Below are 23,238 nucleotides of genomic sequence, written 5' to 3'. Positions count from 1 at the left end.
TATATATATATATATATATATATATATATTATATATACTTTTATATATATATATATATATATATATATATATTATATATACTTTTATATATATATATATATATATATATATATATACTGAAAATACTTATTATATAGTCATACTGGGAAAAGCATTTTGTCTTTCTCTTTATTTTATTCCTTCCCTTTCTGGCTTGTACTTATTTGAACAAATGCCTGAAACTTGGTATTACAAGCACTTCTTGTGTCTGTTTGCCTCTTTAAGAAGAATCACTTTATGTATCCCCCAATTGTAAGTTGCTTTGGATAAAAGCGTCTGCAAAATGACTAAATGTAAATGTAATGTAAATGAATGAGTAGGAAAAACAGTTTTTCCTTTTTTTTTTGTCCAAAATCAGCCAGTCCGAGCATGTTGGATGTTTTAGCTGCTGTGTGTTTTGTGTGTATCAGGCAGGACAGGACTTCCATGCGGACCTGTATCCGGACACTGTGGGTCACACTCCGGCCATGACGGCAGAGGACTGGTGGAAAGGAGAGAACAAACAGGTACTGACCTCTTCTGGTTTAGTCATGGGCAATTCAATGGATAGCAAAGGATTTCTTACTGAAAATTAAAGTATGAGGAAAAAAGGGGAAGTATAGTCAAGCTATATTAACTTTTTAAGATATATTTAACTCTGTAACACTTGAACTTTTACAGGTGGAGCGAGTCAGTCTTCACCCAAACAAGAGGCCAAAACCGGCCGCTCCATCAGCTCAGGAGACAAAACCAAAGGATCATCTTCCCCGTGGCAAGAGCAAAGAGGTCTGTGGGAGAAACATGAGGAGAAATGTTTACTTTACAGAAATGATGGTCTTACAGTGTCTTTCTGTGTTTTTCTCAGGAGGCCTCGACCTCCAGCAGTCCCCTCAGCACCCCCAGCAGCAGTGCCGCCCCGTCCCGCTCCCCGTCCTCCACCAGCGGCCTGTCATCCGGCTTCCTGCCGAGCCCCAGCCAGAGCTCCCGCGCCATCCACAGCATGCTCGGTCACGCACATTCACTTTATATGCATTTACATTTAATTCAGTGACATATATATATATATATATATATTTTTTTTTTTTTTTTATTAAAATGAAAAATATTTTGATAGTATGTCTATAAATAATAGAATAAAAGTTATTAGTATGTAAACCTTAATTGCAAAAATTGCCAGTAGAGGTGAGAATGTTCTACTATACAATATTATTATCACACTAGTAATATATTACTTTATTAATTTGTTTAATTTTTAGAATTTCAGCAGTGATAAGATGAAACTATAATAATGATAATTGATAGTAATAATATTTTTTGATTCATTTCTGTGAATCATTTCTTTCGCGCTGTCCATTTCAGTCAATAGGTTCAATAATGATTGATTTGTATAATCTCTCTCTCTATGTAAATATACTCTTATTGTGTATTTTTATATTATTAAAATTATTCAGTTATTAAATATGATTATTACTAAATATGAATATAGAAATACTTGTTTGTGTGTGTGTGTGTGTGTGTATATATATATATATTTACACACACAGACACACTATTATGATGCATTCTTATATTATTAAAAGAAAAAAAAAATTCCTTTGTGTTTATTTAATGAACACAATTTAATTCAAAAAACTGTATTCTTCATCACTTAATACTAGATTTTTATTTTACTTGTTTTAAACATTTTTAATATGGTCAGCAATGACCGTCTACATTATAGTTATGGTTCCTTGAACTGAAAAATACATTTCAGAGCAAATACATAACTATTTATATACACTACTAGTTGGGGGGTAAGATTTATTTAATGTTTCTGTAGCATGAACCTTTAGAAATCATTCTAATATGCTGATTTGCTGCTCAAGAAACATCTCTGGTTATTATCAATATTGAAGAAAGTTATGCTGCTTCATATTTCTGTGATACGTTTTTGTTCATGATTCATCTGATGAACACAAAGTTTAAAAAAAACAAAACAGCAGTTTCTGTTAATTTTGATCAATTTAATGCATCTTTGCTAAATATACAAGTATTAGTTTCTTTCAAAAAACAAAATCATACTGCCCCCAAACTGATGTCAGATATCATCAAAAAGCTGAACCATATCAAGAGAGAATGTTTTTGACGCTGTAAATCGCCCAGCTCTTGTAATGAATGGCTTTCTGTGATTCTTAGGCCCGAGCTCCAAGTTTCGTCACATCCAGGGGGCCGTTTTGCACCGGGACACTCACATCACCAACCTGCGCGGGCTTCATCTGACCACACCAGGAGAATGTGACGGATTCTGTGCCAACGACCAGCGCGTGGCAGTGCCTCTCGCCATCGCTGGAGGGCAGATCGCTGTGTTTGAGGTGCGTTACTGCATTCACTTCTCTTTTCTTCTGAATCTTTGATTTATTTACAGTATCTAACTGCTCTGTCTGTCTGCTTCTACAGCTGTCCCAGCCTGGAAAACTGCCGGACACCGCCCTGCCCACCATCCAGAACTCCGTCAATGTGGCCGACTTCTGCTGGGACCCCTTTGACACACACAAGCTGGTTGTGGGTGAGTTTTCATTGGCCATTACAAAATGACTATATAAAAGTGATTGCTCTGATTCTGGATTCTGATTGGTCAATACAGAGTTACAGCTGCAATGCTATATAGTAACAGCTATTCACAGTCCCTGGTTACATGTAATCTGGATTACATAATCAGATTCCAAAAATTCAATACTTGTAATTAGATTATATTACATTTTCAAATACTCTACTCTACAGACTACAGTTACTTTTTTATTGATTACATGATTATTCACACAATAGCAATAAATTATTAATAATTTATTGATTCTCCCGAATTCTTCTTTTTTTTTTATTAAACTCACAAACCCCCTGGAGTTCTTTCACAAACCCCAGTTTGGGAAACCATAATGTAATATAATGTTTAATGCACTTCATTTTGTTAATAATAATGAAGGGAATATGTTTTCTTTCTCTTTGTATTTTTATATCAATATGGTACAAGATTATCCTGTTTAATCAATGTGATAAATGTGTAAAGTCAGAAGTAATCTAAAAGTAGTCTGATTATATTACCTAAAAAGAGTAATGTAATGGATTTTGTTACTGCCTACAATTTTTATCATGTAATTTGGAATTGGTAACGGAATACAATTTGCTTGTAATCTACCCAGCTCTGGCTATTCATCTGCATGTACCTCCATGATTTTCAACTGGGGATCCATGAGTTTAAATCTCAGAAACACATCCAAGTCATAGTTTTCCTCAAAATCAAAAGAAAATGTATAGTAGTTTGTAGCAAATTAAGTGTTTGAAGAACAGTTGTATCTTCAGGTGTTTCTTGAAAACAAACCGAATTACATGCTGTCTGAGCACTGAAATCTGAATGTCAGCGCTGCTCACTGATGTGTCTGTCTCAAAGCCGGTGATGATGCCAAGATCCGCGTGTGGCAGATTCCCAAAGGAGGCCTGACCGAAACCCTGACTGAGCCGGAGCGTGTTCTGCGTGGTAAGAAACTGGCACATGTGAACTCTGAACTGTAGAAGTAGTAATTCTGTAGTGTTTGATTGACACACACCTTGACCAATGACAGGACACACAGAGAAGATTTACTCCATCAAGTTCCACCCCCACGCGTCCGGCCTGCTGGCGTCCTCCTCCTACGACCTCACAGTGAGACTGTGGAACCTGGACACAGGAGAGGAAGTCAAACGACTCTGCGGACATCAGGACCAGGTCTGTCTGTCTGTCTGTCTGTCTGTCTGTCTGTCTGTCTGTCTATCTATCTATCTATCTATCTATCTGTCTGTCTGTCTGTCTATCATCTGTCTGTCTGTCTGTGTCTGTCTTTCTTGTCTGTCTATCTATCGTCTGTCTGTCTTGTCTTTCTTGTCTATCTTTGTCTGTCTGTCTATCTATATATATATCGTCTGTCTGTCTGTGTCTGTCTTTCTTATCTATCTATCTATCTATCTGTCTGTCTGTCTGTCTGTCTATCTATCGTCTGTCTGTCTGTCTGTCTGTCTGTCTGTCTTTCTTGTCTGTCTGTCTATCTATCTATCTATCTATCTGTCTGTCTGTCGCCTGTCTGTCTGTCTTTCTTGTCTATCTATCTATCAATCTGTCTGTCTGTCTGTCTATCTATCTATATATATATCGTCTGTCTGTCTATCTGTCTATCTGTCTGTCTGTCTGTCTGTCGCCTGTCTGTCTGTCTGTCTTTCTTGTCTATCTATGTCTGTCTGTCTGTCTATCTATCTATATATATATCGTCTGTCTGTCTATGATATCTATCTATCGTCTGTCTGTCTGTCTGTCTGTCTGTCTCGTCTCGTCAATTTTGTAGACATCAAGGCAGCTTACTATGTTCTCTCTCAGATATTTGGCATGGCTTGGAGTCCAGACGGGAAACTGCTGGCCACTGTGTGTAAGGATGGAAAAGTGCGACTGTATGACCCACGCAAGTCCACCTTGCCCGTCCAGGTTAGTTCAGCATCAGATTAATATTATTAAACTTCGAAAGCAAAATAAATCGTATCTTTTTGACAAAGTTTTACCATCTTTGTCTATGTAGGAGGGCCCAGGACCTGAGGGCCAGAGAGGGGCCCGTGTAGTGTGGGTCTGTGACGGCAAGTACCTGCTGGTTTCAGGATTCGACAGGTACAATATACCACAAATTTAGCCAAAATGATCATAGTATTGTTACTAGCAGTGCCTCTCTGGCACTAAAAGAGTTTTAATGGCTTATTTCCTTTACAGCCGCAGTGAAAGGCAGCTGTACCTATTCTCCGCTGAGTCCTTGGCATCCGGGTCTGTGGCTTCAGCGCCTGCTGATGTGTCTCCCTCGACCCTTATCCCATTCTATGATCCCGACACCAGCGTTCTCATCCTCACTGGGAAGGTGCGTGAGTGTGTGCCTTTGCTGAGCATTAAAATTGGCCATTCTTTTATAGTAACAAACAGATTCATCCAACAGTGTGTTTATTTGTTCTTTGGTCTTTCAGGGTGACACACGTGTTTATATATATGAGATCGTGCCTGAAGCGCCGTACTTCATGGAATGTAGTAGTTTTCATTCCTCTGAACCACACAAGGTATTATTGTTGGTGCTGTTGTTGATGATACAGAAAGCAGACTGTTTTACTAATGTTTTACCGTGTCATCACAGGGGTTGTGTTTCCTGCCGAAGGCTGAATGTGATGTGTGTGATGTGGAAGTGGCTCGAGCCATCCGACTTGGCAAGACCACCATTGAACCCGTGGCCTTCAGAGTGCCTCGCGTTAAAGTAAGAGTGACTCTCATACCAGAATCTGAAAACTTATATTTTTAAATTACATTATGTCTATATATCTGGATACATTTAGCTTGATCATTTTTGAGTACTTTTTCAGCTTTATATTACAGTGTTTCTTTCTCATGCTGAATGAACAAATGTAAACATTTGAATCTGTCTTTGCTCCACAGAAAGAGTTTTTCCAGGATGATGTTTTCCCAGAGACTGCAGTGTGGTGGGAAGCAGCTCTGACCGCTGCTGCCTGGCTCTCTGGATCCAACGGACAGCACCGCAAAATCAGCCTGCGGCCCAAAGACATGATGCCCGGTACAGCTCAACATCCCCAAACACAACTCAAAGAATACCTGTCCAAAAATCTGCTCTGTGCATGTAGTATTACAGGATTCAAGGATTCAAAGCGTTTATTGTCATATGCCCAGTGAGGAAAACAAGTTTCCCTGAGCAATGAAATTCTTACTTTGCTGTCCACAATGAATGCCAAGACAGTGCAATGCTATACACACACATACACAAACTATACACATATACATACATACATACATACAATGTAAGAAACATAATAATAAAAGCTATGCTGCAGTAGTAGGAATAAAGACTATGAAAAAAAATAGAAATATAGACTGTGTATCTATATATGCGAGTATAGAGTAGAAATATAGAATGTGAAAATAGAAATATAGACTGTATATGGTATCTACATATGCGAATGTACAGTATTAACTTATGTGCAAAAAAACAATAGTGCAGTAACATGTGCAAATTGAGTGCAAGTACATGATAACAATAGCAGCAGTAACAGATGTGCAAATTGAGATGAGGCTACATGAGTAATATTAATAAATATACAATGGTAGCAATAACAGCAATAACATTACAAATGATCAAATGAGATGAAACAATTTGGTCCGACTGTTCTCTGAGATAGATAAGTCCACTAGCTAGCTACCTGTTTAAGAGTCTAATAGCTGAGGGGAAGAAGGAGTTCCTTAATCTGGAAGTCCTTCAATTCCTTATGATCTGTTTTCTTTCAGTGAGTGAAGCACCAAAAGAGGCTCCTGTTAGGAAGTACCTGCCCTCCTCCGTCTATCTGGAGGAAAAAACTGATGAACAGAAGAAAGAGGAGGTATCTCTGTCTGTCTGTCTGTCTGTCTATCTATCGTTTCTTTGTTCATTCATTCATTCTATATACCTGTCCTTTGTTTGTCTGTCTCTGTCTATCATTTGTTCGTTCATTCTGTCTGACATTTGTTTGTTCTGTCTGTCTTTATATCATTTGTTTGTTCTGTCTGTCTATCAATTGTTTGTTCGTTCATTCTGTCTGTCTCTGCCTATCGTTTATTTGTTCATTCATTCTATGTACTGTATCTGTCGTATGTTTGTTCGATCAATCTGTCTTAAGTCTGTTTGTTTTGTCTGTCTTTCTAGCATTTGTTTGTTCTGTCTGTCTATCATTTGTTTGTTCGTTCATTCTGTCTGTCTGGCATTTGTTTGTTCAGTCTGTCTTTCTATCATTTGTTTGTTCTGTCTGTCTGGCAATCGTTTGTTCTTTCATTCTATCTGTCCATCATTTGTTCTATCTGTCTCTCTCTCTGTCTATTGTTTGTTTGTTCTGTCTGTCTATCGTTTGGTTGTTCGTTCATTCTGTCTGTCTGACATTTGTTTGTACTGTCTGTCTTTCAATCATTTGTTTGTTCTGTCTGTTTGTCTGTGCCTGTCTATCATTTGTTCATTCATTCTGCCTGTACATCATTTGTTCTGTCTGTCTCTCTCTCTGTCTATCATTTGTTTGTTTATTTTATCTGTCTCTCTGTAATTTTTTGTTCTGTTTGTCTATTGTTTGTTTGTTCTGTCTGTCTCTCTCTCACTGTCTGTCTGTCGATTGTTTGTTCTCTGTCATTTGTTCATTCTATCTGTCTGTCTATTGTTTGTTTGTTTGTTCTGTCTGTCGTTTGATCATTCTGTCTGTTGTTTGTTTGTTCTATGTCTCTCTGTCTATCATTTGTTTTTGTCTGTTTGTTCCATCTGTTGATTGTTTATTCATTCTATCTTTGTTGTTTATTTGTTCTGTCTCTCTCTGTCGTTTGTTTGTTTATTCATTCTATCGGAGTTCTCTCTTATCTGTCCATCTGTCGTTCCTTCATTCTGTCTATCTATCTTGTCTCAGTTATTTGTGTGTATGTGTGTTTCGTTTATTTGTTCATTCATTCTATGTACTGTATCTGTCGTATGTTTGTTCGATCAATCTGTCTTAAGTCTGTTTGTTTTGTCTGTCTTTCTAGCATTTGTTTGTTCTGTCTGTCTATCATTTGTTTGTTCGTTCATTCTGTCTGTCTCTGCCTATCGTTTATTTGTTCATTCATTCTATGTACTGTATCTGTCGTATGTTTGTTCGATCAATCTGTCTTAAGTCTGTTTGTTTTGTCTGTCTTTCTAGCATTTGTTTGTTCTGTCTGTCTATCATTTGTTTGTTCGTTCATTCTGTCTGTCTCTGCCTATCGTTTATTTGTTCATTCATTCTATGTACTGTATCTGTCGTATGTTTGTTCGATCAATCTGTCTTAAGTCTGTTTGTTTTGTCTGTCTTTCTAGCATTTGTTTGTTCTGTCTGTCTATCATTTGTTTGTTCGTTCATTCTGTCTGTCTCTGCCTATCGTTTATTTGTTCATTCATTCTATGTACTGTATCTGTCGTATGTTTGTTCGATCAATCTGTCTTAAGTCTGTTTGTTTTGTCTGTCTTTCTAGCATTTGTTTGTTCTGTCTGTCTATCATTTGTTTGTTCGTTCATTCTGTCTGTCTCTGCCTATCGTTTATTTGTTCATTCATTCTATGTACTGTATCTGTCGTATGTTTGTTCGATCAATCTGTCTTAAGTCTGTTTGTTTTGTCTGTCTTTCTAGCATTTGTTTGTTCTGTCTGTCTATCATTTGTTTGTTCGTTCATTCTGTCTGTCTGGCATTTGTTTGTTCAGTCTGTCTTTCTATCATTTGTTTGTTCTGTCTGTCTGGCAATCGTTTGTTCTTTCATTCTATCTGTCCATCATTTGTTCTATCTGTCTCTCTCTCTGTCTATTGTTTGTTTGTTCTATCGTTTGATCGTTTGGTTGTTCGTTCATTCTGTCTGTCTGACATTTGTTTGTACTGTCTGTCTTTCAATCATTTGTTCTGTTTGTCTGTTTGTCTGTGCCTGTCTATCATTTGTTCATTCATTCTGCCTGTACATCATTTGTTCTGTCTGTCTCTCTCTCTGTCTATCATTTGTTTGTTTATTTTATCTGTCTCTCTGTAATTTTTTGTTCTGTTTGTCTATTGTTTGTTTGTTCTGTCTGTCTCTCTCTCACTGTCTGTCTGTCGATTGTTTGTTCTCTGTCATTTGTTCATTCTATCTGTCTGTCTATTGTTTGTTTGTTTGTTCTGTCTGTCGTTTGATCATTCTGTCTGTTGTTTGTTTGTTCTATGTCTCTCTGTCTATCATTTGTTTTTGTCTGTTTGTTCCATCTGTTGATTGTTTATTCATTCTATCTTTGTTGTTTGTTTGTTCTGTCTCTCTCTGTCGTTTGTTTGTTTATTCATTCTATCGGAGTTCTCTCTTTATCTGTCCATCTGTCATTCCTTCATTCTGTCTATCTATCTTGTCTCAGTTATTTGTGTGTATGTGTGTTTCTTGCAGTTGCTCAGTGCCATGGTGGCGAAGCTGGGAAACAGGGAAGACCCTCTGCCACAGGAGTCATATGAGGGGGTGGATGAAGACGAGTGGGTGAGTAAAGAACTGACCCCACAAACACACACACCAGATGATTGATGACACACTGTAAACCATCTAAATCCTGTCTGTGTGTGTGTTTCAGGATGACTAACACACAAGCCTTGCCTCGCGGTCCAGTCAGGGTGCCAGCAGCAGACATGGGACGTGCCTGCTGTATTTGAATCTTGCCATTCCAGGGTGCCAATGTACCTCCGAAATGCTCCTCATCCCGTCGGCTTCAGCTCCATACAGCCTGCTGATTCACTCTTACACACTCCTCCATCCGTCTTCTAGATTATCCACCCATCATCTCTCTGCATTGGTTTAACTGGAGTATTAATATCTGTTATTAGCGGTTAAAATGATTCTTCACAGATTAACACATTCCTATGCATAGCTCAGACGTTCATCTCAGATGCATGACGCACATTTACAATATGACAGTTTTAATGATGGGCATCAGTTTTGTACTGCTGTAATTGACTGTATAATGACTGCATGATAACACAAGCCTTCCTCAATCTATAACACAAAACCTCTCTGGATATTTTCATTGGTGAAATGTGCACTTAATACCATCATTTGACTATTGAAATAGTTAAATGTACGTTTTACATTGATATTGTGGTAATTAGTTGGATTAAATGTCATCTCCTTTAGGTTCTTAGCAGCGTTAGATATCCTTTAATAAGTCTGGAGCACAAATGTCTGTGTACCTCTAAATCAATGATCTGGAGACTATTGAAAACACTCCTTTTTAAACTGGGAAATACTCTATGTATATTTCCTTCTGCTCAACCTAATCAACAGTATTAACACAAATCTACTTCACAAGGGTATTTTCTCCAATAATCAGGTTTATCACAAAGCAATACAACTATTTTCTTTTTTAACAGAACATGTTTACATATGCCAGGTAAGGAATCGTGCATGTTATGGCACTCGTACCGTATGATGTCCTGTGCTTGACATGTGACCATGTACTCACACATAAATGGTAGATGTTAATAGATATGGTAATGATCTGCTTAGTGTTTTTTTAATGTGAGCTCATTTTGTTACCAATCTGATGTTTTTGGGATGCTTTTTCACAGCACTTGTAATCGTGTTCATTTTAATACTTTATAGGCAATAATGTTTTTCACTCCTCTTTTGAATGGAATCAGTCTTGTGGGAATGTTGCCTCAAAATAAAATCTTGAGAGCTAAGAAATATGGAATTGTGTGGTGTATTTATTGATGATCATCGTAATCATAAGTTTGGGTTAAACAAATCAATTTTGCTTGGTTGGAAAAGCAGCTACGCTAATTATGTTTCTATTTGTTTCTCTGTTTCTGCTGGGATTGACATCCCGTGGTAACTAGGATTTACACAAGCTTCAGTCTGGATCCAGAACACCTGAGAAGAGATGACGCAACCCCTCAGAGGACCTCAGATGATGCCAACCCTGAAACAACATAAAGAAATACCACATTTGGCTATAAGTTTGATTGCATCATATAATAATTGCTGTTATTAGTGTTCATCGTCTGTTTGATTACGTCTTTAATTGATTTTTGAATTGCCATATGTTTATTAACTGACAGTCACCACTGATAAACTACCACTAAATATTGTAGAAACTTAATTTGCTGTAAAGTTGCTTTGCAATGATTTGTATCGTGAAAAGCGCTGTACAAATAAACTTGCCTTGACTTGACTTCAAGAACTGTTTATAGACAAGTTTACCATCTGGTCATTTTAAATCTATTCCATTACTTATGTTTTTATTATTATTATTATTATTATTACTATTACTACTACTTGTACTACTACATTTACAAGCACAATAAGAAGAAACAAAATGTAGAGAGTTACAATAGGCTACAAGCAACTATTACATTTCCTTAACTCGTTTAACTAAAACGAGTTTTTTAAAGAATGTAAAGATCATCAATTTTCTTGAAATGAAAAATGACTATCTTCTTACTGACCACCCGGGTTGTCCTGCGATTGTCCATTGCTTCAATCTGAGCAGCTCGTGAACGTCCTCCAGCCAGCAGGTGTCAGTGTGCGTTGTGTGTGTGTTCGTCTCGTTTCTTCGCCGGTTTCATCAACCTTGATGGAGTTACACGTGAAAACATTTGCCCTAAAAACTGAGCTATTTATCATCATCACAACAGATCAGTCATGGTATGTTCATATATTTATTTAAAGATCATAATGATTTGATGAGTTGATGTCGGTAGCTCTGTATTTCATCTCTAGAAATGATAATAATGGATCATTCCATTTCAGATGATCTTATGCAACGACCTTGCATTTCATTTTCATAGTAGGAGTATTATTGCAATATGAACGGAAAATGGTTGTATGAACGATCAATGAACCTTTATGACCGCAGAAGTGATGTAAAGATGATTTAAAGAGGCTGTGTATTTGTGAAGCAGTTAATTAAATATATAAGCTCAGATACATGTATATATTTCATTAATTTCACTTATAATGACACATTATTTATTATGAAACATTTGTATGCGAAACAAGGTGTCATTTGCCTTCCTTTCAAACTTTGTATCCTCTCTCATGACATTGTATGCCACTTTCTTAATGTTTTATGTTCTACTTTGTATATTTAGTGGGTTTTTGTGTTCACATAGGCCAAGTATCTGGCTCAGATCATTGTGATGGGGGCTCAGGTGGTCGGACGAGCTTTTGCAAGAGCTTTACGTCAAGAATTTGCAGGTCAATTCAAAGAAATGCTATATTTTGTCCATTTATTAATAATTAATGGCATATTCATATTTATTATTCATCAATTTCTCACCATTTGGTAAATGGTGTTTGTTCTAGTTGTTAATATCTGCTTGGTACATACATTAAATAAATACATTTATTCTTATTTAACATCTCCATAAAATAACAACCAAATATTACAATGTGCCTGTAGCTATTATTGTATATCTTCTGTTTTTCTTATTTTGGGAGTCTTAGGAGAATGTGACTGTGTCTTAATACGCAAATGCCTTGCCATGACTGATGTTAATGAGCTCCAATATGAGGAATACTCTACATATTTGAAGTATGACTGTAGCATGTTGTGTGAATGTGAATGCAGCCAGTCAAGCGGCTGCTGAGGCTCGGGGTGGAGCAGGCAGACAGTCTGCGGCTGCGTCTAGTTTCACAGGAATGACTTTACAAGAAGCCCAACAGATACTGAACATCTCCACACTAACACCAGAGGAGATCCAGAAGGTGAGTCTGTAATATAATTGGGAGCAGCATTACAGTATTCACCCTCTAACAAAATGTGTTTTCGTTTTATGTGCTTTTATTTTCTCCTCAGAATTACGAGCATTTATTTAAAGTCAATGACAAAGCGGTTGGCGGTTCATTCTATCTTCAATCAAAGGTAAGCAAATCAGACTAGTCCTTTTTCTTGTTGTTGTTTCCAGAGATATGTTTTTTTTGTTAACATCTTTTTTAAGTCATCATAATGATAAAGCAGGTTTGTGGTCACAGAAACTCTTGGTTCAGTGGTCACTCATAGCTTTTCATCCCATTAGCTACGTTTCCATCCAAAGATTCAAATTCAATTTAACGCAAAACTGGAATATCGCATTAAACATTTGCGAATAAAGCACCGTTTCCATCCAACGAGTCCAAGGGAACAAAATCGTCACTTCCTGGTAAACTGGCACTAAATATCACTAAGAAAGCTAGGAGAAGCCACTAAATAGAATCATTTTCATATATGATAAATTACTTGCGCCTCAGAGCGAGCAGACGAAACACAATAAATGCGGTCATTGCTTTCGGAGGTGGATGCTGCTGTTTGGGAACGCAGTCGTGTAAGACGATTATACAGAAATACTTCGACGACAGACTTTGCTCAGGCATTTCAGAACGACCAAAACAACATTTATAAAACGGATCGTTCCGGTCCTTGATTCTGATTGGCTGAGCCACGTTCAGAGCAGTTGTAAATTACTCTACAAACATACACCTTTGTTTACTTTGTTTCTGAGGAACTGTTTGGTGGAAGAATACTGTTTTTATTAATATCATTACACTTTATTTGCTCTGTTTTATTTTGTGAAACTAGAGATGCACCGATCGATCGGCCAGGGATCGGAATCGGCCCGATTTTCCTCATGATCGGCGACCGGTCGGTCAGTCTCACTTCTTTCCGATTTCGAGCCGATCTGTTTTGTTACCAGCGGCACGGGCAATAACATCAGCTGCACATTCTCGCTCGCTTCTCTCTGACGACCCCTTCTCTCTCACACACGTCTCATTCGCTCCGGTTAGATAGTGCTTGTATTGTGCATTATTTTAGTCATTCCTGCAGATTTCGTGCTTACACCAAACACGCGCGAACCACCACTGATCTAGTGGAGCGCTCCGTCTCAAACAGCTTGTGAGCCACAAATACCAAAATGAGTGGCTAACTGCGCTTAAACGGTCAAATACATACAAAATTATGTCAAAATGCCTGTCTTGGCGAGTATCCAGTTAAACACAGTCAGTTTTGGAACGTTAAATAGTTGAGAAAGAGAATGCATGTTGTGTAACAGTATATTGGGTCTGTGGATAAACTCTTAAAGGGGACCGCGGTCCAATATTCCTGCTGCTGTCTGTCATGTTAATCAAAGAACAAAAGACAAAGAAAATCACTTTCTGCTCTTGAGTGAATACGTTTTATAACTTTAATGGTAAGCATTAATCTGTATTTAATTTTTACAATGAAGACTACAGAAATGAATATCAAATGTAAAATAACACTGAATTTGTTATTTCACATTTGATTACTTTAATTTCTGTTGTGTTTCTTACCTGAATAAAAACTTACTTAACCTGAAAAACTTAGTTTCATAGCTCTCTTTATTCTATTGCATTTATTTGTGCTGTTGTTTGCAATTTTTGTATTTGTTCTTATTTTATTACTGACTTTTTACTTGTTTTTTTTTAATGAAAATAAAACTTTGCGTTGAAGAAAAGTAGATTTTTGTTTGTATATGCTGTCAATTATAGTTCTTAGAAAGAAAATCGGAATCGGCAAAAATCGGTATCGGCAGATTACACTAATCGGAATCAGCCAAGAAAATTGCAATCGGTGCATCTCTATGTGAAACCTTACTACGTATATGGAATAACGTTTTATAAAAGCAATAAGTCCCGTGAAGCCGTGGTTCACAGTGAATTTATAACAGCTAAGGGTCGTGCCTAACAACGCCTCTTAGCTGTTATAAATTCACTGTAAACCACAGCTTCTTGGGGCTTATTGCTTTAATAGATGCTGTGAACGAGATCGGTCCGCTGGTTAGTCAAGTTATCCCATCTCATAGCGCAAAGTCACGTGACTTTTTCAATGCGCATCATGGAATTTATTCGGTAAATGTGTTTCCATCGTAGTTTTTGCGCATTTTGTCTTATCGGATAAAGTTTATCCTACTCAAATGTGTGCATAAGTTTTTTTTTTATTTATGCACATCTTGGCGCTTCCATCTAGCGTTTTTTTTATACGATATTCCAAAATGCGCATAAAATTAGGTGGATGGAAACATAGCGATTAAACCCATATCTTTAGCTATTAGATCAGTGGTTTTCAACATCAGAGAAATAATAATAATGTATGTTTGTCACTCTTGTATAGGTAGCACGGGCTAAAGAGCGTCTGGATGAAGAACTCTCCATTCAACAGCAGCACCAAAGCAAACCACCAGACCAGCAGCAGCAGACATGAGCTCCATCCTCACACGTCTCCACTGTAATTATGACCCAGACCCACAATAAAACTCCATCTTTTTGTACATTGAGATGTCAATCATTTCTTTATTCATCGGTCAGAGTGGAGGAGTATTTTCTGGACATTACTTGGAAGGTAACTTATCCTGAGGTCTTGTTGGAGTTCATCCAGGAGCTTATGGAACTTTCTAACATGTTTAAAAATGTACATCACTCTTCAAAAGTTTGGTGTCGGTAAGATATTTGAAAGAAGTCTTGTTAATCTCATCAAGGCTGCATTTATTGGATCAAAAATACAGTAAAAACAGTAATATTGTGAAATATTGTTACAATTCAAAATACCTGTTTTCTATGTGAATATATTGTGAAATAGGCCCGGTACTAGTCTCACTGGACTGGGGGGGGGGCAATCAGAAATTGTGGTAGGGCAGCACTTTCTAGGGTAATATATTCATAGTTTACTTTTATTTATTTAATTTTCAGTCTCGCATTTTGTGTTTGTGTGAATGCAGAGATGTTAAATATGTGTGTAGACAATATTAAGCGAATCAAAGCTGTGAAAACCTCCATTACACGACATTTATGAATGTCCTCATTTATAAATACAATACATCGTTTTTTTTGTATAATACTGCATATATAATATTGCAATATAATGATAAATATCGCCCGATACGTCGCCCATCGATACCAAAAACCGATACCTCACAGTGTGTAAACAGTGCTGTGTCCAGACAAAGAAACACTGACAACCAGGCCCGGTTCTTAAGCGCTATAGAAGGGTGGGCTGGCAGATATCCTGGGTGGGCTTTTTTGGGGGGGAGGGGGTGGGATACAGTCTAGAAATTTAGACTGTAGATATTGCTATTTTAACTATGCAACTTATTGCAGTGTTGTTGATATACTGTATGTACACTGAAAAAATTGCAATATGTTTTCGTGGGCAGGCTATGGCGAACCATAGAATATCATTAACTTTCGCAACAAAATACTTTTTTTCTTTATCGAATAATAAAAAACGTCCCTCTTTGTTCTCTTTCTCTGGTTGCTATTGCTATTGTCGTCACATTCAATTAACTTAGACCATGGCTATGAATTACATGAATCACAAATGACCGGCCTACATTCAATTCACTGGATATTGTTGGTCGTTTATGTCGTTGTAAAACAATTGTAAAATAGCTATTACGTTTAGCTACTTCGTACTTCGTGAAGGCCCTCCTTCTTTGATTTGATTGGTCATCTCAATCATTTTGACATTGATGAGTGCTGTTAGACGGCTGGAGCTGAGGCAGACCAGAAAATGTAGATTTTAAAACGTCTTAAAATGCAACAGTTTTTACGTTTATCCTATGAAAATTCTGAAAGAAAACGCTCCGTGAGCCGACTGTTGCTGTATAGTAACGAACGCAACTTTCATCGTACAAGGTCTTATTTCCGTGTTGTTGTTTCTAACATTGTGGCCATTTAAGCAGGCAGTTTGTTTCTTACATTCAATTTAAAAGCATTAACAGCAAGTCAAAATGGGTAAGCTTTCAGCTGAACTGTAGCCTATACATGCATTTTAAACGCTTATACTTTGTTCTTGCCCCGTCCATGCAGTTATTGAATGAGCGAGGTTTTCTAGAAAAAGAATTCAACTGCTCAGGTCATTTCAGTGGTAGGCTAAGGCGGTGACTGTGATTTGACCAAGTACAACATGTTCCTGGATCAACATCCTTGTTGATCCTGAAACAACATTCCAATCAACCAATCAGAATTGAGACATAACTTTTCAGGAAATATCTGTTTTAGGCTTACAATCAGGGTTAGGTGCTTCTACACCCTTGTTAATCAGCTATCATTTCCCTCTGATTTTAGGAATAAATAATGGGTAAGGTTAGGTTTAGGGGTAGGGATTGGGTTAGGTCTATATTTTTGGACAGTAATGTTGATCCAGGATCAACAAAAGATGTTGATCCAGGAACATGTCTTACTTGGCAAAATCACGGCGACCAGGCCAAGGCACATATTCACGTAGATACGTATTAAACTCCCGTAATTCGCACACTGATAGCGTGCAAATATTTCTGCCCGTTTTCGCTTGTTGTCAGCCTCTGCTTTTCCGCAACAGACTGAAGCTTCCACGTGAATGTAGCGCGCCTTTGCTTTCAGCTAATAAAAGAAAAGGGAATTATTATTATGATTGTTGGGGCAGTCTTTAGCTCTTATTAAACATCTCAAAATGCAATCCGCTTCAGATTGCTTTTAATCACTGCATAAAAAGATTAACGCAATCTTTAATTATTGTTATGATTGGGTGGGCAAGACAGACATTTGGGTGGGCTGTCCATGCCTGGAGCCGGCCCCGTTGTAAAATGTAATTTATTTCTATGATCTAAAGCTGAATTTTCAGCATCACTACTCGAGTCTTCAGTGTCACATGATCCTTCAGAAATCATTCTAATATGCTGATTTGCTGCTTGGGAAATATAAATCTTTTGTAACATATTCATGTATTTACTGTCATATTTTTGATCAATTGAATGCATCCTTGCTGAATAAAAGTAATTCTTCTTTTTTGCTGACCTCAAACTTTTGGAAAGTAGTGTATCCATCCATTTCTTCATGTTGAAAGGAATGATCTGGATTTAATATAAGGCATCAACTTCATTTCAGGCTTAATGTAGATTACCACAGATGTAATTTAACACCGTTAAAACTAGGAAAATGTTTGCAGTAATTCAACAATTAAAGTCTAGGCAAAACCTTGGATGTAAAAACTTTGGATGGATTTTTCTCCAGTAAAGAGTACTTGTATCGCATGTCCATCTTTTCCAAGCTATGAAAGGAGATGAGAGATTGTCCAGACAAGGTTAATAAGTGATGCTATCACACCTGTCATGATGTTATCATGAAGTCTTGTGGCTGTACTTTAGAAACAGTAATTTATGTTTATCCCAGTATAATAAAATGTTTATCCCAGTATAATATTATGCCCCATAGACTTCTGTGTAACTGTAAACAGTCCAGTCTGGATGATGCTTGTCCGTGTTAATCAACAGTGTGCAGCAGATTTATTATTTTTTTAAATCCAGAACTTTCCTTAAAATCTTGATACATTTGGCCTTCATTTAAGGTCATTCTTTTACCTTCATTTACTACTGTCAGATTCACACCATAAATTCTGTCAGTGAAGCGATATACAACGTGTTGCTATTTGACTGATCAATGACTTTTTGCTGGTTGGTTATTACTGTAATTAATATACTTAAATATTAATATAATAATATGTATAGCTACATTTGTTAATGTATTTTAAGATTTTTTTCAATTTTTGCCAAACCCTAGTAGATGTATTATGAATGTAGTCTGTACGTAAAAAAAAAATGCACAATATAAATGCAACATGAATTAATGAGACCTCTGTGATTTAAACCAGCTAATCACACTGAATCTTTAACAAAGAAAATGACTGAATATTGAACATATTTGTTCAAATTATACACCGTTTTTTTCTTCAGGATTAAATATCAAATGTTAATGAGGATTAGGTCATAAACATTGATTACTGAAATTTGTTTTGGGATCCTTTACAAACACTATAAACATTTCGGCCCTCTGTACTTGAATATCCCAAACATTCAGCAAAAAATGACACCGCAAAGCGCAGTATATCAAATGCAAATTTATTAAACATTTGTTTCTTTTACTTTCATTGACATCCTTATCAATATCGTAATAAAAATCCTCTAAAACAGGAGCACACACCTATGTTGTACCAACTGGAGACTTTTACAGCTCTAAAATTCTGCATGTTCAGCTTTAGAACATGATGCTGGGAAAAAAATATATAATATATTTATTTATATATATATATATTTGTTTTTCATATACTGTATTACATCTACATTTCACCTATAATAAAAGGCACTTAGAAAAAAATTAAAATACTGATATTAAAATATCTCAAAAATGTGCAAAAAAAAATAAGAATGGATACTGGCCTTTCAAGGCCATAGTCTTTTTGTTAACCCTTTGTGCATCTCTGTGGCACTTCAAGAATGTGTCCTATTATTAGTTCATTTTAGAAACATCTTTACTTTTAATGTGAGCTTTTTTCTTTAGATTCTAAAATGGTGCTTAATTTATGTACCGTATCTAGTTTCTTGCATCATTGGAGTGAATATCTCAATTTAAATATCTAGCTATGACATCTTCCCTGCCATTCAGTTTATTGCTTAAGTCTCTCACATACAGTTGCAGTAAATTCAGAGTCATTGGGGATGCACCATCGGTCTGGTAAGGCCTTTGGAGTCAGCTGTGTAAAACAGTGTGGCCGTTTTCAGAGTGCTCAAAGGGTTAAAGATTCAAACAGCTTATCTGATATTGAACATTGATGTAGACCTTGATAGGTCTGTGTCAGTATCAGCTTTCTCCAGCCAAGAACATGAGAAAAGGGAGTAGGAGAAGGTGGGTAAAGATATTTCCAACTTGTTTAAAGGATGCAAGGGTTAATAAACGTCATTACCGGTAAAGCCTCCTAGATACATGCTGATGTCAAAGCTCTCCAAACCTGAGAGGATTGTGTTTGATTACTGCATGTATTTGCATGTTATCGCTTATCTCTTCTAAAAGGCTTTATAGAAGCACAGGGTTAACCTTTTCTTGGCTGCAACCGAATAAATAAAAATAATCTGGGGCCGTGTAAGGGTCAGTGGCCTACTTTTGAAACTTGCCGCACGATCAAGATGTGGACATGTTGATTGGTTGAATGTCAATTATACAGGACATTAAACATTACATATACATTATATATATATATAGAGTATGTAAACTTAAAACATCATGATATGATTATGGGCTTAATGTGAGGGCTTCTTACTCAAACCCTTCCCACAAACTTGTCTGTCACCTTCTCCTGTCATTTCTCCCTATTTCATCAGCTGGAGAAAGCTGAACACAGAATAGCGATAACAGAAATGAAGCAACTTCAACATCAGGAAATGTCACGTCCAAAACAAAAAAAGTCAGTAAAACAAAACAGCATTAATTGTATATTTTCCACAAGCAATACAACAAAAATAATTATGGAATAAGACTCTTGAGTGTAAAAATGGTTTGGAGGGGAGGGCAGGGTGCATGCTTTAAGGATGTGTGATTATTTCAGTCGGAATGTTTATACATTACATTCGTTTGTTCTATCATTTTTTTTCTCCCAATCTATGAGTAATGGACATTACTGAAAGATGCTCTAAATATGTCATCTCTGTTACAGAAGTATTTATCCTGAGAAGACAGAAGCTGTTACGTGCCTGAGTTCAGGAGAAAAGACTTAATCAAGAGCATTATTTTAATCTGAATGAGGTCTTGATTGTGACAGGTTGATCATCAATGGAGGATGACAAAGACTCTGTAAAGTTTCACATGACCCACTTCAGGATGTAAATGCACCTTTCAACACAAGAATTATACACCGCTTTGACGTTGGAGATAGCATCATAAAATGCACAATATGAATATCTGCCTTAAAGGTTGTGTTGCACAACTTGATGTGCCTCAAATCTAGCACAGAATCTTTTTAATTTAGATTTTCAGCTTGTATGATGCACCACATAATTACACATCATGCAAAAATGATGGGAAAATTCAGAGCCAAATGTGAAACATTACAAATATTAGAAATAAATGTGAAATTTTTTGTACTTGGCGCGTCGCCTACAACTCAATTTGTGAAAGGTGGCGTCAGGAGTAATGCTGAAACTTGACACCTCGCTCTAGAGTTTGATGCATTGGGGAATGTTGATGTGGGTCATGTGAAAGGGTCTTAAATCAAAATGCTATCTTTTGGCCACCTGAATAATGCTTTCTACACTGTATTATTAAGTCCCTACTTTAATCTCTGGGTTTACGATTAGATTTTTAGCACAGTGATTTAACATGGGGCAAACTGTGAAAGCAAAGTTATTTTAAACGAACTAGGCCCTTAATCGTTGAAGTACACTTAAACTGGTGTATTGCAAGTGTCAGCATGTCCACTGGGTTGTGGATAACGGTTATTTTTAACATTCCACTATTATGCATCTGCCAAAGGTCCTTTGTTTTACCCTGCCGTGCTAGTTTACGGCAAAGCAGGACAATAACTTTTAAATCTGGCCCTTGATTCAGCTAGTAGTGTGCAGTACAAGTGATGACCATAAGATGGCACTATTTACAACAGTGCCATGTCCTATGGGGCATTAGCACGACCGCTTGGCGAGTTTGTGCCCTTGTATGACTTAAAACTCAGTCAGTCTGAGCCTTGTGTCTGTAAATCTCTTATTCAACAAAATAGAGCTAGTCAAGGTTTCTATTTCCTCCTCCTCAGAGGACAGATTGTCGTTCATACTTTGTCTATTTGTATTCAAAGACGTATGCTTACATTGCAGTGACACAGCTAGCAGCAAATGCAAGGTTTTTCATATAGCTTGCAATAGCATTGAGCTAAGGATGTTCACTTGCAAGGGATGCAGAGGGTACCCAGCTGACCGAGGTGGGACTCGGGACAGTCTGAAGCAGTGGTGTCCGTTCCTGCTTCTAAAGGGCCACCGTCCGGGAAAGTTTAGCTCTAGCCCTAAGTGTAAACACCTGTACCAGCTACTCAAGGTCTTCAGGATCACTAGAAACTTGTGTGTAGGAGCTGAGCTCTGCAGAAAAGTGGCATATCAGGGCCAGAACTGGACACTACTGGTCTAAAAGGTACAACAGATGTTGATTGACAGCAAGTAAACGAGCTGCTCTCGCCTGACCTATGACCTCAGCACCCCTTTGCAAACCTGACCAAGCCCATGCGATTTAGCCTCAAAGATCTCTAGCTCGTTACGCTCAGAGGTCTTTTCATAACGCACGGAATGGCTTGAAGGTCAGTTCCTGAAGAATAATAGCATACATTTGTGTCTTTAGTGTGTTGCGTACACTGTCGTCCAAAGGTTTTTCTTACGCATAAATACATTTGTCTCTTGAAGCAAGGGCACAGATTCTGAAGTCTGCCGTTTAGATCAGTGCTCTCATAAAACAGAAAACAAAGTGTATAAGACTTAGGTTCCAATCCTGCTTCTGGAGGGCCACCTTTCTTCAGAGTTTAGACCAGGGAAGGGCAACCCTGGCCCTCAAGGTCCACTGTCCTGCAGAGTTTACATCCAATAAGCTCACCTGGCTGTAATTTATCTAGTAATCTTATAGACTTTGATTAGTTTAGTTTGTGTTTAGTGAGGGTTGTAACTAAACTGCAGGAAAGTGGACTTTGAGGGCCAGATTTGCCCACCACTACTTTATCCCCAACCCTAATTAAACACAATTAATCAAGCTCTTTCAGGATTACTCAAAACTTTCAAGCAGGTGTATTGGAGCAAGTTGGAGCTAAACTCTCCAGGAGCAAGATTGGATAACCCTGGTAATAAGATAAGCCAGAAAGAAAGAGAATGGAATGGAGGTGAGTGTTTGGCCACTTTCTAGATTGTTACGATAATTTCACTTCAAGATACCATCCCTATTACCACAAGAAACAGGTAGCTGTGTCCGACCATAAGGTACAAATTAGAACTGAAGTAGCGCTAAAAGTTGAAGATGGTGTCATCTCCAAGCAGAACCGCATTTGCTTTGAGAAAACCCCCCATAGGCTTGCATCTGACCTCTGACCCCTGTTCCACCCCCACCCTTCCCCTGCCGTTCCTCTGGAATGTGGCGCTCAGTTGACCACAGCTGGCTTCAGCACCACCGGGCCAGAAGGGATGACAACCCAAGACAGGGGGTCGTGGGATGCCCCCGTAGACAAGTTGAGCACTCCACCGTGGATCTCGTCCTCACCTCTGGCCTTGCCCTTGCCATGGTCCCTGCGCTCCGAACCCAAAATAGGCACCATGGGCAACCCCAACATGGAAGATGAGAAGGTATGAGACAGCAAGGGTGACTTGGCCAGGCCAAGCGGGGAACCACTGAAGGACAGGATGGAGGTCTTTCCAAGCCCAGCTGGAGGGGAGCTTGGGCAGCCCAGTGTGCTCAAGTCCAAGGGGTGGGGACTGAGGGGGGAGAAGGGGAGGGAGCCTCCAAGACCCTGCAGACCGTGACCACCCAGGAGAGCAGCGGCAGCACCAGGAATGATGATGTGGGCCCCACTGACATAAGTCAGCTCAGATTCTTTCCCTGCCCCTGCAATCTGCCCCGGCTTCATCAGAGAGCCCACCCCACCCGGACCTCCCTGCTCCTGGGCGACAAAGTGCCCGTGAGCCTTAATATGCTTCCTCAGGGAGCTGGGGTCTGTGTAGCGTTTCAAGCAGCCCACCATCTTGCAGTAGTAGGGCTTGTCCACATAGTGTGTACGCGTGTGTTTGAACCGGTCACTGGAATTGGAGTAGCGCTTGTTGCAACCCTCGTAGGGACAGATGTATGGCTTCTCTCCTGAAATACAACCACCAAGTTAGCCAGGTCATGCAATC

General features: G+C 38.1%; 3 protein-coding genes across 4 annotated transcripts in view; 2 read left to right on the top strand and 1 right to left on the bottom strand.

Annotated features, from left to right (window-relative positions):
• Window positions 1-9,867, top strand: part of LOC107601580 (coronin-7-like) — a 164,555-nt gene extending 154,688 nt beyond the window's left edge. For both annotated transcript variants that reach the window (XM_016293818.1, XM_016293817.1), the window contains 16 exons: window positions 450-545; window positions 700-804; window positions 884-1,025; window positions 2,194-2,369; window positions 2,455-2,563; window positions 3,443-3,529; window positions 3,615-3,757; window positions 4,400-4,504; window positions 4,596-4,681; window positions 4,781-4,922; window positions 5,026-5,115; window positions 5,190-5,306; window positions 5,486-5,621; window positions 6,347-6,438; window positions 8,984-9,070; window positions 9,162-9,867. In XM_016293818.1, the coding sequence (XP_016149304.1) occupies window positions 450-545; window positions 700-804; window positions 884-1,025; window positions 2,194-2,369; window positions 2,455-2,563; window positions 3,443-3,529; window positions 3,615-3,757; window positions 4,400-4,504; window positions 4,596-4,681; window positions 4,781-4,922; window positions 5,026-5,115; window positions 5,190-5,306; window positions 5,486-5,621; window positions 6,347-6,438; window positions 8,984-9,070; window positions 9,162-9,170 (1,722 nt within the window). In that variant the 3' untranslated portion in view covers window positions 9,171-9,867. The remainder of the gene's footprint in view (window positions 1-449; window positions 546-699; window positions 805-883; window positions 1,026-2,193; window positions 2,370-2,454; window positions 2,564-3,442; window positions 3,530-3,614; window positions 3,758-4,399; window positions 4,505-4,595; window positions 4,682-4,780; window positions 4,923-5,025; window positions 5,116-5,189; window positions 5,307-5,485; window positions 5,622-6,346; window positions 6,439-8,983; window positions 9,071-9,161) is intronic.
• A 1,253-nt stretch (window positions 9,868-11,120) lies between these two features.
• pam16 (presequence translocase associated motor 16) lies at window positions 11,121-14,856 on the top strand. Its single transcript, XM_016293797.1, has 5 exons — window positions 11,121-11,230; window positions 11,698-11,782; window positions 12,156-12,292; window positions 12,384-12,449; window positions 14,694-14,856. The coding sequence occupies exons 1-5, from the start codon at window positions 11,228-11,230 to the stop codon at window positions 14,781-14,783; spliced, it is 381 nt and encodes a 126-aa protein (XP_016149283.1). The 5' UTR covers window positions 11,121-11,227; the 3' UTR covers window positions 14,784-14,856.
• Window positions 14,857-19,295: 4,439 nt separating this feature from the next.
• LOC107601579 (zinc finger protein GLIS2-like) overlaps window positions 19,296-23,238 on the bottom strand; it is a 50,552-nt gene continuing 46,609 nt past the window's right edge. Inside the window, exon 7 of the mRNA XM_016293816.1 lies at window positions 19,296-23,200. Coding sequence (XP_016149302.1) covers window positions 22,491-23,200 — 710 coding nt within the window. The 3' untranslated portion in view covers window positions 19,296-22,490. The remainder of the gene's footprint in view (window positions 23,201-23,238) is intronic.

Source organism: Sinocyclocheilus grahami, unplaced genomic scaffold, assembly GCF_001515645.1.
Source record: "Sinocyclocheilus grahami isolate Dianchi unplaced genomic scaffold, SAMN03320097.WGS_v1.1 scaffold307.1, whole genome shotgun sequence".
NCBI classification, from domain to species: domain Eukaryota; kingdom Metazoa; phylum Chordata; class Actinopteri; order Cypriniformes; family Cyprinidae; genus Sinocyclocheilus; species Sinocyclocheilus grahami.
The sequence above is the reverse complement of the archived record's forward strand: the minus strand, read 5'-3'. Positions and strand labels throughout refer to the sequence as shown.

Excerpts from the sequence above, each read along its gene's own strand:
- pam16 (XM_016293797.1), top strand. Across the intron at positions 11,783-12,155 it reads TTTACGTCAAGAATTTGCAG|CCAGTCAAGCGGCTGCTGAG; the intron begins GTCAATTCAAAG and ends ATGTGAATGCAG. Across the intron at positions 12,293-12,383 it reads CACCAGAGGAGATCCAGAAG|AATTACGAGCATTTATTTAA; the intron begins GTGAGTCTGTAA and ends TTTTCTCCTCAG.